The sequence below is a fragment of the Prosopis cineraria genome, unplaced genomic scaffold (genome assembly GCF_029017545.1).
Source record: "Prosopis cineraria cultivar Desert tree isolate PC_DT_omini unplaced genomic scaffold, ASM2901754v1 PC1347, whole genome shotgun sequence".
In the NCBI taxonomy this organism is placed as follows: Eukaryota; Viridiplantae; Streptophyta; class Magnoliopsida; order Fabales; family Fabaceae; genus Prosopis; species Prosopis cineraria.
The window spans coordinates 12,632-28,898 of record NW_026556672.1 but is presented as its reverse complement, the minus strand read 5'-3'; the positions used below and the strand labels follow the sequence as shown (position 1 = coordinate 28,898).

Here is a 16,267-nt window from a genome sequence, read left to right as displayed (position 1 = left end):
ATAATTTTAATTTTAGCTATAGAGTTTATATATGAAAATAAATAATTAAAAATAATTAATTTTAATATGAATAAACAGCATATTTATAATTTATAATTTTAATATGACTAAACTAATGAAGCAATGTATAACAGATCGGGAGCATATTTATAATTTAATAATTAACTAAATTCTTAAACCATCTTTTAAAACTTTTTTTTACACAATTTATATTTAATTTGATGGTGTTGACGATACTAACGATATAGATTGATGATTGATATCATTTTTTATTATTAGTAAATCTATGGCCGTCAAAAATATATCTTTGAAATTTCACTAAGGAGAATTGATTGAAATATTGCGACTAAAAATTAAAAATTTGCTGTCACAATAATTACAATTTTTTTTTTCAAAATACATAGCCTAGGGGTGAAAAACAAATTCTTTGTTGCGTTAAATATGAGATGTTTCAATTTTTTTTTATCTCATTTGCTTCTCTTTAGTTTTATGATAGATCTCCAATTTTCACACAAATTATAACCTCCTTTCAACTTTCTTTAAGCTCAACTGTATTCACCATGTAACAATGAATGTGGAGGTCTTGTCCAAAACAATCAAGGTAATTTAATTAAAGATTACTCCAAATACTTTGGTTATTATCCTATTATAGCAGCTGAGCTTATGGGCACCGTTGAAGGTTTAAATATTTACTGGGTTAATAAGTTTGATAAAATTAATATCTACAGTAACTCTGTAGAAGCTCTTACCAATCCAGAACGAGTTTTCTACTACCCATCCTCTATTTAAAACAATCAATAAAATTAGAGATCTCACCATATGAGAATAGACAATCACGTTCGATTACGTTTTCAAGAAGGCTAACAAATGTACAAATTGGTTATCTTATCAAACCTATTCCAATAATTTATATGTTCGTATATACGATAGCTCGCTGTTTGGTTGTTGTAATCTTTTATACGCTGATATGACTCATATTATCAATTAGCATGGTGCATCTGTGGCATTTAATTCAAAAAAAAAAAACAAGAATATTTCTTCCCCACTTGATTGTTTTCTTGACTTTGACATCAACATTTTACATGAGGATTATTTCTTTTTAAATTATAGTTTTTCACTTTAATTCTGTCACAATATTATCATATTTTAATCCTTTTATTTTAATATAACATATTTTTCCTTTTTTTTAAGACACAACCTATCTATCAGCGCACATTGGCATAAATGGCAAGATGTTTAAATTCTCTTAACCATCAATTCTCGGATTTGATATAAATGGAGAAAATATACTTGAGAGAGCCTAGCCCAACTCAAATTTGGATTAATCGAGAATGTTGGCTTTAGACACCGAATGGTTTCACACCAAGAAAAAAAGTTGCAATCTATCTAATAGTTAATAGTTTTCAATTGAAGTTGAGTTGAAAGAGTTCAATCTAGACGTCCATGATTATGTAGCTCAGTAACCTGCAAGTGTGATTCTTTTCTTTGTTTTTTTTATAATATAAGGAGTAAATTGCGTTAACAACAGAAATTATCTCCCTTGAGATGAAGAAAGCAAATGATAAACCTCTCTTAACTATATTGCTTTATATATATATATATATAAATATTAAGATTTGAATTCCAACTACTTGCTCAAGTGAAGAAAACCCTTACTACTATTAACTGTCACATATGGGAATGGTTAGGTCAGGCTAATTAGACTGTTTGGATAGTTGGAGCGTTGGACTGGCTTAGGTTCTTCGTCGCCTTCTTCACTCTTCTCGTCAGCAGCGTGAATCTCCCTCTCCCCGTTTGCAAGCCTTCGTCCGTTTGTCGCTACACGCAGGCTTGCTCTTCATTCGCTGATGTCACAGAATTATAAATAGCTCATGATATTTGCTTGAAGCTTCTGATTTCTGATTCCTACCTTCTTTTCCCACCATGCTTGTCCCGTTGATTGATCCCTTTTCCCCTTTTTCATCGAACTCGGTGAGTGTTAGAAGCTCACGTGCAAGATGCGCGTCAGAGTGCTCACTGCTTGCAGAGCTTTGAATGAACGCCTCCACATGAGTAAGACATTAACAAGGACTTTAATCATCACATTGAGCCAAGGTTTTAAAAACGGGATCTACCATTGAACCAGAAGAAATGTTAATTTAAGAATTAATGATCAGACCGTTGAATCGATTTGATTATATTAAATATTTTAATATATTTTAAATTTTAAATATTAATTAATATTAAACTAAAAGTAATGTTTTATTAAATAGAAATATGTAAACTATAAAGGATATATATATATAACAGTAATTATTTTATATAAAATAAAAAATAAGGAAAATTTTTTATAATTTAAACATTCAGAGTCAAAAGGTTTTTCTAAGTCTTTATAGGTTGTTTTCTAATGTTATGAAAACTAAATCAATCATTGAATTAATTAAAGTATTATTTCATGGTTCATTAGTCAAACTGTGATTTGAATCATAATCCAAACAGTCATAAATAAATTAATATATTTTAAATATTAAATGTTCAAAGTAAGATAAAATAATTATATATAATAACAAAAATAAATATTTAAATTTTAAATAAAATAATATACAATAAAAAAGAATAATATCTGTCAATATTACATCATTCTCATCTAAGATATATATATATATATATATATATAATTTGTAATCTATAACTTTGAAATATATACATACATATATAATTCATATACATTTCTTACATTTTTTTTCATTTCATAATGCTTATTATGTATAAATAAATATAAATTATAATTTAAAAATATGAATTAGAAATTAAAAAATAATATGATTGGCTCAATAGGTTCTTAGCCAATTTGAGGCTGATTTGGCTAGTTCTTAAATTTCCTAATTTTTTATGGTGACCGGACCATACTCAGGATTGATTCCCAATTCAATTTGTTGTACCGTTCAATTAGGTTTGGTTTTAATAACATTGATTAATTTATCTTCTTACTACTGCTACCTATCTAATTAAGGTAATAAATAAAGAAAGAAAAATCATAAAGGTAATAACATGCATTGTGAAGTGTGCATAGCAGGGGTTGTTTTGAAAAGATAAAATTAAAAAACTTGAAAAATTTAGATGAGCATAGGGAGAAGAATGATGCCACGGTTTCTTTTCTGTCTTTGTGCAACCAGAGTGAAGAAAAGCAGAAGATGGCATCTTCCTTCTCTGTTCAAGCATTCACTCAGCTCATTGTCTTTCTAAGTTACCATGGTTAAGAACAATTGATAAGATTTTTTTTCTTGTTGGTCTGTCTTACCTACGTTCATTTTTCATTATCTTTTTAAATATTTTTATATTATATTTATCAAAATAAAAATATATAAAAATTATAATATTAAATATGGATTACTTTTTATGCTTACTAAAGGATAAATATCATCATACTCATCACACTCATCACTTCTAATAAGATATGGATAGTTTAAATTTAAGTTTTTTATTTTATATTTATTAAAATAAAAATATGTAAAAAATATAAAAATATTTAATAAATGTATTTATCACCAATCTGGCAAGTATAGATTTAGGAGTTGTTTGTTTTAGCTTTTTTTTTTACTTAGAAAGAGCTTTTTTTTATAAAAATAATCACTTTTAATAAGTTTTTAGGTGTTTGTTTAAAATTTTAAAAATAATTAGAATATAAAAAAATATTTTAATGACTTTATATATTTTAATGGATGGTTGCTCTGGTTGCTCTTTCACAAATCTAAACCCATGCAATTTCCTGTGATGAAAGTGGCTGAGTGGGTTTTTCTACCTTTCTTTTTACCTTTGAAGTTTGGCTTTTTTTAGAGGTTTTTTTTGGAATGAAAATGCAAGACATCTGTGTATCAAAAGAAGTGCGGAGAGAATGATAAAAAAACACTGAAATATTTTTTAAAATTGTTGAAGGGATACTTGCAAAGAATATGCTAAATATAAATACACATTTTAATACAAATGGATGGAAGAATCTTATAAAAAAGTGATTTTGTGTGATTTTAACCAAACACAAAATAATTTTTTATTTTTTAAAATCTCTATAAAATAAATTGATTTTCATAAAATCTTTAAAGTATATAAAAATTGCTTATTTTTTAATCTTAAACAAATTGGTCCATAATTTAAATGATCCAGTTTAATATTAATTTTTAAATAATTTTTATAAATTGACTATGTAAATGTATTTAGGACATTACAAAAATAATTTGAAAGGTTTAATTTAATATTAATTTGTTATTTTAATTAATTGACCATCTAGATATACTTTAGATAGTCTAAATTTAATATTATAATTTGTATTTTGATAAATATAATATAATAATATTTAAAAAATAATTTTAAGTTAATGGTAGAGTCATTTAAAAAGAAACGAAGGGTTGAGATTATGGGTGATGAGCACGCTGCTTATCCAATTCCAAATTTCGAGCTCCAGTATCATCATCTAGCGAAAGGGGGAAAAAGTTTTTTAAGATTAACACTTTCTTCTCCCTATGTTTGTAGGATTGAAAAATTTAAAATGTAAAAAGTGATACTAGAAACTCAAAAATAGGAAAAATACCTTAGTAAAAACTCTTTGCTCAAGTCATTTGGAACATTTGGAAAAGCAGATGCAGCTTAATACTCTTTGAAAAAAATCATCAAGAAATTGACATTGTTTTTCACTCCACCCAATAAATTCTAAATGATCTCAAACTCCAGCTTACAACTAATCTAAGTAAAAGGAAGTGAAAGATCTAAAGTTAAATGAGACCCCTTGAAGTAGGTGGGGTCCAACTCGACATCGATGGTTTAGCTAATATTAATGAGGTTGCTGCTTATTGAGGCCTCATACGTGACGATTAAGAGAATTGAATTGAAAGTTTTTTTAAATATCTTGAATATCATTCAATCACAATTGCCAAACTCTTAAATATTTTGGAGGAAATCAAACTTTGTTGAAATACTAAACTCACCAGAACTGACATCTACTTTGATTTTTTAAAAGTTTTGTCGCTCATCCAATATAATTTCTATAAGAATTAACCTTTTTCTGTGACCGTTAACAAAATTAAAAATTTTGTCATGAGTGATTGAATTATTATGTTTGATCATGGTTTTTGAAAAATGAATAAGTATGTTGATTTTCTGACTCATCAGGCATAGGGACAACTTTTATATTGTTATCTACAATAAGCTCTCTTAAGATGTAGAGACTTAATTGTTTTTTATATGACTTGACTTTTTATTCTTTTCATATTTTCCTGTGGCCCTATATTTAAAAAAAAAAGAAAAGAAGAGAAAAGTTCTTAAACGGTGACGTTTTGGAAGAAACTAAGGAACAGAATGAATAAAATGATCTTCCTCATCATCGCGCCCCCCTCTCCCTGGAGGCTGGCGGCCCTGAAACTCGGTAGCCACCCACCCTTCTTCTCCTCTTCCTATTCCAAATTCCAGTCGACTCCAAGTTTTCTTCTTTTCAGTTTCCATTGACACTTCACTTTCAGAGTCAATATTCTTTCAAATTTGGAATTTAGCGATTTTACAACTTGGGGTTCAGAAAAATGGCGAAAGGAGAAGGTACTCTTCTCGTGAGTTCGAAAGCAGAGTTGAAACGGAAGGAGAAGCAACAAAAGAAGGCCAAGTCTGGCGGATTTGAGTCCTTGGGTCTTAGCCCCAATGTGTACAGAGGAATCAAACGCAAAGGTTACAAGGTGCCCACTCCAATTCAGAGGAAAACGATGCCGATCATTCTTTCTGGTGCCGACGTCGTTGCCATGGCTCGCACTGGGTCTGGTAAAACCGCTGCCTTTCTCGTCCCCATGCTTGAGCGTTTGAATCAGCATCTTCCTCAGGGTGGTGTTAGAGCTCTCATTTTGTCCCCTACTAGAGACTTGGCGCTTCAGACTTTGAAGTTCACCAAAGAGCTTGGCCACTTCACAGGTCAGAACTCATAATTTATATCTTAAATTCTAATAGTTTCTTCTCCGTTGAAAATTAAATTCTTTAGATCATCCAACTTGTCATCGTTACATAGAAAAGTTGGTCTTTGTGGTGTTTTATGACATGATTTGTTCCTTTTTTCTTTTTTGGGTTTCAGATCTTCGTGTTAGTTTATTAGTTGGGGGTGACAGTATGGAAAGTCAGTTTGAGGAATTAGCTCAAAATCCTGACATCATAATTGCAACACCTGGTAGGCTCATGCACCATTTGTCTGAAGTTGATGACATGTCATTGCGTACTGTGGAATATGTTGTTTTTGACGAGGCAGATTGTTTATTCGGCATGGGTTTTGCTCAGCAGTTGCATCAAATTCTTACACAGCTAGGTGAGAACCGTCAAACCTTGCTTTTCAGTGCTACATTACCTAGTGCACTTGCTGAATTTGCAAAGGCTGGCTTGCGTGATCCTCAGCTTGTTCGTCTGGATTTGGAAACTAAAATCAGCCCTGACCTGAAGGTTGCTTTTTTCACCTTGAGGCAGGAAGAAAAATATGCAGCATTACTGTATTTGATTAGGGAGCAAATTAGTTCTGATCAGCAGACACTAATATTTGTATCCACAAAACATCACGTGGAATTTCTTAACACATTGTTTAAAGAAGAGGGTATTGAGCCATCTGTATGTTATGGTGACATGGATCAAGATGCACGCAAGATTCATATATCAAGGTTCAGGGCAAGAAAGACAATGTTATTGATTGTGACAGATGTTGCTGCTCGGGGCATAGATATTCCATTACTTGATAATGTTATCAATTGGGACTTCCCTCCCAAGCCTAAAATATTTGTTCATCGAGTTGGAAGGGCTGCAAGAGCAGGTCGAGCTGGTGCCGCCTTTTCTTTTGTGACTTCGGAGGATATGCCATATCTTTTGGATCTTCATCTGTTTCTCTCAAGACCAATCAGAGCTGCTCCAACTGAAGAAGAGGTTCTGCAGGATATTCATGGAGCATTTTCCAAAATTGACCAGGCAATAGCAAAGGGAGAAACTGTTTATGGTCGTTTTCCCCAGAAAGTCTTAGACCTTGTTTCAGACAGAGTTCAGGAAACCATTGATGCTTCTGCTGAACTAACATCATTGCAGAAGACCTGCCAAAATGCATTTCGTTTATACTCAAAGACAAAACCTTTACCTTCAAAGGAGTCTATTAGAAGAGTAAAAGATTTACCACGTGAGGGGTTGCATCCAATTTTCAAGAATGTATTGGAAACAGGGGAATTAATGGCACTTGCTTTTTCAGAGAACTTGAAAAATTTTAGGTTAGCGCAATATTATATTTGAGAAGTAGAGTCATGGGTAGATTATTTCTTTAATTGACTGTTAAATTGCAGTATTTTAATTATTTTTCTATTAGGCCAAAGCAGACTGTTTTGGAGGCTGAAGGTGAAGCAGCTAAATCAAAGCATCTACAAGTAATTTTGTGTTCTTCATGCCATGGTTTTGTTCAATTTAAAAATCCTTGTTCTGGTCTGATTCAATAACTTTATTATTTAAGTTGTTGTTTAGATAAACTTAAGGTTTTCATTTTTAAAATATGCTATGCATTGCATTGACTTCATTATATTAGTTAAAATTGTTTTCCTCTAACTTCTGCTTGATCTATTTATTCAGATAATGCTTCATTGGGTTGATATGAATATCTGTATAGTCTTTGCTAAAATTTGAAATTGCTTCATTGTCATTTTTCTCCTTTCATTTTAGCATCCAGGGCTTCAGTTTTCTTTTATTGGTTAATTTTTATTAAAGTATTACGAATCAACATGCTTGAATCATGTATGGTTTGAGCTCTATAATGAAATTCCTGCATGCATGTGTCTTCAGCATAGACTTGTATGTTTATTTGATGCTTGTACTTCCCATGCTAGAGGCATTATTGAATGTCTTGAGATAAGAAGACTACTCTCAAAGATGACTTGATGACTTCTCTTGATGTATAAATACGTTGAGACACACCTTGTATATTTCCGATCAGAATTTTTTTGGAAATCTGTTAAACATTTGGACGTGAAAATAGATGATTATATTTTTTAACCCTATGCATTTCATTGTGTCTATGGATGTTAGTATGATGCAGTACAATTCATCTTCTACATCAATTGCCTGTTGGGTCCCTGAGGGTTCCAGCTTTATCTTCAAGGAAAATTCACTGCCAACTTGAATCTATCTTCCTGAATTATTTGATATAATGGCACACGGTCATAATTGGCTTTTTTCATTGTTTTGTCTTGCATAAAAATATGATTTCTTGCAGGGACCTGCTAGTCAATGGGTTGATGTGATGAAGAAAAAAAGAGCTATTCATGAGAATGTTATAAATTTAGTCCATGAGCAGCGTTCTAAGAATAAGACAAAACAGGTATATGAATGTGGCCGACCCCACCTAGTGGGATAAAGGCTTGTTGTTGTTGTTTGTTGTTGTAGGTATATGAATGTGATTAATGCTGTAATTGTGCTTCTTACAATTTGACTACTTTTCTTTGGAGGTGAACTCTATTATTTCATGCTCGTACTAACAAATTAGTATCAGTGGAATAATGCTATATCTGCATTTTTTTTCAGTACTTATTTCGTTGAATGATGTATTTCTTGGCTCCTTGCAGGAGGAAATTCAATTGGATATCACTCCAGCGGAAAAAGGGAAAAAAGGTTTGTCCCTGTTGTGTTAGTCATTTAGTTTTCTTTCAGTTTGATATTTGGTCTTCTTGGCTTGTATAAATATGGAATGGTCAAAGTCACGCCCCCCCCCCCAAAGTTTGCCTTTCTTTCGGACTATGATTTCTGCTTTCATTATAGAAAATGCACCATGCCTTCTATTCGTAAATCTTAATATGGGTTTTTTAAAGGTAGCTAGGATTTTATGGTATTTTTCTTCTATCATTAGAAAAATAAAAAGAAAAAACCTAGGGTGTAAGATGCTTTAGAGGTGCTTTTTTTTTTTTTCCTTTGAAATCAACCTCAAGCACCTTGAAATTGCTTATTGCCTAAAACGTGAAATCAAAATGTTGTTTACAGGTAGGAACAGACTTGATTAATGACTGAAAAATAGTTATAGTAAAGTTGCTGGTTTTGTCGCTTGATAAGGTTGTTGATGCTTTTACTCACTGAATGCTGGATGCTTCAACTACAGTGAATTGACTTTCTTACTCCCAGCTGATATATCAAGGTTATTAATATTTGATCCTGTTCTTTTGGCTTCAGCAGTGTCTGGTTCTAAGAGAAAGCCACAAAGTTTCAAGGATGAGGAATACTACATAAGTTCAATACCCCAAAATCATGTACATCACACTATCTGTATCCTGTGCATTCTCTGGATGACGAGTACAATTATGTCATTTTATTACGTGGTTGCATCACTTTTGAGTTTTTACATTAAAGTTCGCTAACTGTATATGTTGTGATCTGATATCTTTGTCAGCACATGGAAGCAGGTCTTTCAGTCAGGGCTAAAGAAGACTTTTCTTCAAACAGGTATTTACTCTACTGATCAGTAATGTCCTTGGGTTTTGCAACAAGGGGAAGGGGTTATCTTAGAGAGGCATGTCCTTATGTTGTGCCCAGATCTTGTTGTCCACCATAATTGTGGTCCACCATCTAAAATTATTTCATTTGGAAATTGCTCTGTTGCTTCTGTAGCAAAAAGCAGGAAGACGTATCTGTCTTTTCTATATGTTCTGTTCGGAATTCAATATAGATGTGATTTATTGCTTTCCTACCTTTTATCTCTGATTTATATGCTCACCCTAATGTGACTTAATATTTTAGATTGGAATCAGCTGTCCTCGATCTAGTTGCAGATGACAGTGCTGGCATTCAGAAACAGAAGTCAGTGTATCATTGGGATAAGGTATGTGAAACAGTTGTGCGTTAATGATTTTGTCATTGTACTCAAAATGTCCCTTTTTATCTCATGAATACATTTTATTCGCAGAAAAGTAAAAAGTACATCAAGCTAAACAATGGTGAGCGTGTTGCTGCAAATGGAAAGGTACCTTATCTATATAACACCTTTTCTTATCTTTGGTCATTTACTCTAAAATATGTCTATTTTTAACTTCTTATATGACCCGAGGCCTCATGTTTATATTCTATACATGATTATAGATAACAACGGAGGGCGGTGCAAAAGTGAAGGCCACCAAGACTGGTATCTATAAGAAGTGGAAAGAACGTTCACACAATAAGATAGGTCTTAAGGGGATGGACAATGAAGGTGATTCTCATGGGCCCACGAGTTCAGCAGGTATGAATTTGCTTCTCTTAATATTCCGTGTTTATTTGAGTTCCTGTATGGTGGAGATCATCTATTATCCTTATAGATACAAAGGAGGCTCATGGGCTGGTCTTGCCTTGTTTCCCTAGGAAGGATTATTGCAGCTATTGCTGTGAAGTGTACCTAAATATTTTTCAGCTTACTTTAAGGCTATTATCTGTAACTTTTTCACTGAGAAAGGGCATTGGCTTTTTCTAATTGCCAGTGGAATGGAATGAGGTGAAGGTAAAATGATAGATGATTGTGATATGGAAAGAAAAGGAAGAGAGGGAAAGGAGAGAGGAAACAGAGGAGAAGAGAGATCTTAGAGAAAACAGAGAGACAAGAGGATTACTGAATAATATGCTAGATAATTCTCATTTTGGATAAGCATAGGTTGATTTGCATCGGTAGTTCTATATATAGCCTGTTATTCCTATATTGTCTCACGTAACCCCATAACGGGTACAATCACTAAACTGGCAGTAACTAACTAACTGATAATAACCGCAAGTAGCATTGTCAATATTACAATGATATAACAATACCCTCCTCCCAAGAGACCCTTGCCCTCAAGGGTCAAGTACAACGATAGATGGGTGCAACTTCTAAGAATTAAACAGAGAAACATAGGCATTAATCTCTGAAACTGCTGCTAGCTATTAGTCTATTACTGTTCACTGTTCAGTGCTGGAATGAATGAAAGCAACTGAACCAGACTTGATCCCAAAAATATTTTGATTAATCCTCCTCTGTGCCATAACAGAATAAATAAGCGGGTAGGGAAAAATTGAATGATTAAGGCCCGATAAAGAATTTCCTTCGTTACATGCTGAATGACTCTCATTTTGGATAAACGTAGGTTGATTTACATAGGTATTCCTATATACAGCCTTTTATTCCTATATTGTCTCACCTAGCCCCCTAACAGCTATAATCACTTAACTAACAGTATCTAACTTACTGAGATTAACGGCAATTAATGTTGTCCATATTACAATGAGATAACACAAAATGATTGGAAGGCCATCAAACTACTATCAGGCTAGTTTAACAGGTTTTCAGAAGTAACATGAACTGGCTCGCTCTCATTATATGATAGTTATGAGTAATGATTTTCTTTGGAATGTAATTCATTTTTCCCATCCAGTCACTGGATTTATCTAATGTCATGATGCATTCTATGGAGAAATGAGAACAAAAATGAATGATTTAATTGTATGTCAATCATACCTGTACTTACTGGCTATTCCCGTCTGTTTGGGTGGGGGGGGGGGGCACTGCAAGAGGGCATAATTATTTTTGGAATGAATTGGACTTATTGCTTAGTTTCAGATTTATTTCAGTAAAATCCTGAAGTTTTTCTTTACAACAACAACAACAAGCCTTTATCCCACTAGGTGGGGTCGGCTACATGGATTGCAAGACGCCATTGTGCTCTATCATTTATTAAGCTTTTAGAAATATTATTAATTAAGAGATCACGTTCAACAACTTCCAAGAGTATTCTCTTAGGCCTTCCTCTACCTCTCTTAATCGGACTCAAAGTTATATGTTCCACTCTTCTCACTGGTGCCTCCCTTGGTCTTCTTTGTACATGCCCAAACCATCTCAACCGATTTTCTACCATTTTTTCCTCAATAGGTGCCACCCTCACTTTTTCACGTATGTGCTCATTTCGAATTTTATCTTTACGTGTATGTCCGCACATCCATCGTAACATTCTCATCTCTGCTACTCCAACTTTATGCTCTTGCTGTCCCGTTAGAGCCCAGCATTCACTACTATATAACATTGCCGGTCTGATAGCAGTACGATAAAACTTTCCTTTAAGTTTATTAGGCACCTTCCGGTCACAAATAACTCCTTTAGCTTTTCTCCAATTAAACCACCCAGCTTGAATTCTATGTGAAATATCTCCACTGATTTCGCCATCATTTTGAATAATGGCTCCCAAATATCTAAACTTTTCCACTTGAGGTATAATTTGATCTCCCAATTTCACTTCCAAATTATTTTCGAATAGTCCTTTACCAAATTTACAATATAAATATTCCGTCTTACTTCTACGCAGACGAAAACCTTTCGACTCCAATGTCCTCCTCCATAACTCAAGTTTGCAATTAACCTCTTCTCTTGTCTCTGCTATAAGAACTATATCATCCGCGAAGAGCATACATTTCGGGATTTCCTCTTGAATATGTTCCGTCAAAACATTTAAAATCAAGTTGAACAAATAAGGACTCAGAGATGATCCCTGATGTAGTCCAATCTTTATAGGAAAATCCTTTGTTTGACCACTAGGCGTTCTTATACTAGTTTTTACCCCCTCATACATATCTTGTATGGCTTTAATATAAGCAATCCGTACTCCCTTTTTTTCCAACGCTTTCCAAAGCACTTCTCTTGGTATACGGTCATAAGCTTTTTCCAAATCAATAAAAACCATGTGAAGATCTTTATCTTTACAACGATACTTTTCCATTAATCCCCTTAGTAGATAAATCGCCTCTGTAGTTGATCTACCTGGCATAAAACCAAATTGATTCTCAGAAATAATTGTCTCCAATCTCAACCTGTGCTCAATTACTTTCTCCCACAATTTCATTGTGTGGCTCATGAGTTTAATCCCTCTATAGTTAGTACAATTCTGAATATCTCCTTTATTTTTATAAATAGGAATTAATGTACTTCTCCTCCACTCATCAGGCATTTTCTTGGACCGTAAAATCACATTAAATAACTTAGTTAACCATCTCACCCCTTCTTCACCTAAACATTTCCACGCTTCGATAGATATACAATCAGGTCCGTTAGCTCTACCATTTGCCATTTTCTTAAGAGCTTCCTTTACCTCCTTATCACGTATTTTTCGATAGAATGACAAATTTTGTTCTCCTTCACCATTTACTAAATCCTCCAAGTTACTAAATGAATCTTCTCCATCATTGAAAAGTTTAGAAAAATAAGTCTCCCATCTATTTTTAATTTCATCATCTGTAACTAAAATTCTTCCCTCTTCATCCTTAATACACCTTACCTGTTCTAGATCTCTTGATTTTCTTTCCCTACTCTTGGCAATCTTATAAATATTTTGCTCTCCTTCCTTCGTCTCAAGGTTCTTATAAAATTCTTCAAAAGCTTTGGAACGAGCTTCACCCACAGCTCTCTTAGTTTCCTTCTTAGCCATACGGTACCTCTCCCAATTTTCCTCATTGTTACACAAATGTATGGCTTTAAAACAGTTCTTCTTATACTTGATTTTGTCCTGTACACTATTATTCTACCACCAAGACTCCTTATCTCTCGGACCAGAACCTTTCGATTCTCCCAAAAATACTTTTGCAACCTCCCGTATCTTTTTAGCCATATCCTCCCATATGATGTTAGCACTTCCTTGAGAATCCCAAATTCCTTTATCCAAAAGATTTCGCTTGAAAATATCTTGCTTCTCACCTTTTAATTGCCACCACCTAATCCTTGGTGTTACTACTTGTCGACGTTTTTGGATTTTACTCATAATACACACATCAAGGACTAGGACCCTATGTTGTGTCGTTACAGCATTTCCAGGGATCACCTTACAATTTTTACAAAGTTTTCTATCTGTGTTCCTAACCAAAAGAAAATCAATCTGCGACCTTGAGGCTCCACTTTTGTAAGTGATGAGATGCTCATCTCTCTTCTTGAAACAAGTGTTGGCAATCTTAAAATCATACGCCAATGAGAAATCAAGAAGAGTTTGCCCTTCATTGTTTAGCTCTCCAAAACCAAAACCACCATGCACCCTCGCATACTGACCAGCTTCCCTCCCGACATGCCCATTAAAGTCTCCTCCAATTGGTGCAGTTTTTCTTTACAATTGGTGCATTTTTTGCAAGTTATTTTTGTAAGTTTCCTGTGGGACAAGAAATTATTCTTAACATAGATCCTGTCAAGGAAATATTAGGTGACCAATAAAATCATAAGTAAACTTGTCAGCACATTATTAGATTTCTGTGGATTTCATGTTTCACGTGCTTCTGTTCTATGTTCGATCATGGTTGGTTTGATCGAATAGGTCTATTTGAAGACTTTATTCACCCAATGAACATCTCATTCATTCCATGCTGGTAATGTGATGGATACCTAAGTAGGATGGAGAATCTTATCCCAAAAGCTAGCTGTTGAAGTGGAAGAACTAACTCACTTATATATTCCATTGAGCATCCCATACTACTCAATGTGGGGTTTGGTATCCCATACTACCAAGTCTCCATCAATTGGCCCCCCATGAAAAGCCGATGTCCTGACGGTTGCACTCCACAGCACTTAACTCGGTCTTCTTCCAGTCAAAACCCTCTATGGGTATTCCTTTCCGGAACTGCCGACAACAAGGCTCTGATATCAATTGATGGGTACTTAAGTGGGATGGGGAACCCTACCCCAAAAGCTGGCTATTGAAATGGAAGAACCAACCTACTTATATACCCTATTGAGCATCTCATACTATTCAATGTGGGGCTTAGTATCTCATACTACCAAGTCTCCATCAATGATTGTTATTTTGTAAATGTCAAAAAACAAAGTGCTGCCATAATCAATTTTATGCCGGTGTCATTAGATCTTGTCTGTCCATTCATTCACATATATTATGAAGTGCTGAGGCTGACAAGTTGAATGTTGAGAGAGAGAATTCTTGTCATTTGACTCTTGTTTCTTTCCTTCATTCAGGGCACTTCCGAGGCGGTCCTCGAAAATTTAAAGGCGGCAAGAAGCAGCATTCAGTGCCAAATGCTCATGTGCGTTCAGAGATCAAAGATCTTGATCAAATTCGAAAGGAAAGGCAGAAGAAAGCCAACAGACTTTCATATCTGAAGAGCCAGTCTACTAAGAAGGGTAAGAAATTTGGTAAAGATGGGAAAAAAGGAAAGGGTGGTGGTGGACATGGAAAGAAAGGAAAGGGAAGGTAAGATTATTTTCAGCAACATTCTGGTGGGAAATGTGTATTTGCTTTTTTCAATATTTATTGGAGCAGGAAAAGTGAGGATCAGAGAACAAAATTGAGAAGGGAACTGTAGAAATGGCTTTCTAGTTAAGCGAGGAGAAAAAGTGAACTGTGTAATGCTTTCCCTGGGGGAATTTTGTTAGTTAAACTTAAGTGCTAGATTTCTTTATATTTTTGTGTAGTTTTCAGTATTGCCTTGTTCTCCATTGCTTTTTCTCAATGCTATATCTCTGATTTTTTTTTTGGGTGGCATCTCAGTTCAATTTTCCTTTTGCTGTGAAATCGTTGTTTTCTTGGAAAAGGCAAAAAATTCCAATCTGATTTTTTATGTTTATAAAAATAAATGTTTTTATTGTATTTATAAAGCTCTGGGAAAAAAGGGAATTTACTCTGGCTAAATAAATTATTAAATAGTATATTTATGAAGAGATAAAACAAAAACGAAAATATGGAATGCATAAATTGAATTTTTTTTTTTTTAGATTTGCAATTTTTTTTTTTTAACATTGAGGTGTCAATAATATCCAACAAACTGTTTTGAAGCGGGGACCAAATTGGAACTTGAATCCAAGGGATTAGCATGTTGATATGTCAATTTTTCATGGGTCTGAATTTATGAAAAAGTTGGGCTTGGCTTTTGTATGTAAAAAAACAAAAAAGAAAAAAGGAAAAAGATCTTTTCCCATATAATGTGAAGGAGATAAATGATGAGATAGGGGCCACGATAATTTACAAAATTGCCAAGAACAATGAGTTTGGTGGGCGAGGGTTTTGATGAGGAAACATTACATTTTACAATTTAAATATGATTAATCAACTAAAATTAATGTGAGTGCGACGAATTCTTGATATTCAAGTGATATTAATGAAATTTAGATTATTCTTTTTGGTGATGGTGCAAGTTAGATGATTAGTTTGGCTTAGGGGAATCATGCAGTTTGTTTTGTCAAATTTTTGTTGTTTTGGCAGATTTAGCAAATACTGGCCGTAGTTCTTTTCATGTAGCAAATAAAAAATATAGTCTTTTTTATAATAATTAGTGTTAT

General features: G+C 33.6%; 1 protein-coding gene across 2 annotated transcripts; it reads left to right on the top strand.

Moving 5' to 3' along the window:
* Positions 1 to 5,352: 5,352 nt before the first annotated feature.
* LOC129299910 (putative DEAD-box ATP-dependent RNA helicase 29) lies at positions 5,353 to 15,390 on the top strand. Of its 2 annotated transcripts, none has more exons than XM_054938388.1 (11): positions 5,353 to 5,925; positions 6,083 to 7,244; positions 7,340 to 7,397; positions 8,237 to 8,341; positions 8,586 to 8,631; positions 9,187 to 9,260; positions 9,401 to 9,453; positions 9,748 to 9,829; positions 9,914 to 9,970; positions 10,087 to 10,225; positions 14,948 to 15,390. In XM_054938388.1, exons 1-11 carry the CDS (start codon positions 5,547 to 5,549, stop codon positions 15,184 to 15,186), a joined length of 2,394 nt encoding a protein of 797 aa, XP_054794363.1. In that variant the 5' UTR covers positions 5,353 to 5,546; the 3' UTR covers positions 15,187 to 15,390. The 2 variants fall into 2 exon arrangements, with proteins under 2 accessions (XP_054794363.1, XP_054794362.1); XM_054938387.1 differs by having other exon boundaries at positions 9,184 to 9,260.
* The last annotated feature ends 877 nt before the right edge of the window (positions 15,391 to 16,267 follow it).

What these genes read in the sequence shown, in the direction of transcription:
- LOC129299910 (XM_054938387.1), top strand. Translation starts at nt 5,547, where the DNA reads ATGGCGAAAGGAGAAGGTACTCTTCTCGTGAGTTCGAAAGCAGAGTTG. An exon ending in AGAGCTTGGCCACTTCACAG is followed by an intron (nt 5,926 to 6,082) that starts GTCAGAACTCAT and finishes TTTGGGTTTCAG; the next exon opens with ATCTTCGTGTTAGTTTATTA. An exon ending in TGGGCCCACGAGTTCAGCAG is followed by an intron (nt 10,226 to 14,947) that starts GTATGAATTTGC and finishes TCCTTCATTCAG; the next exon opens with GGCACTTCCGAGGCGGTCCT.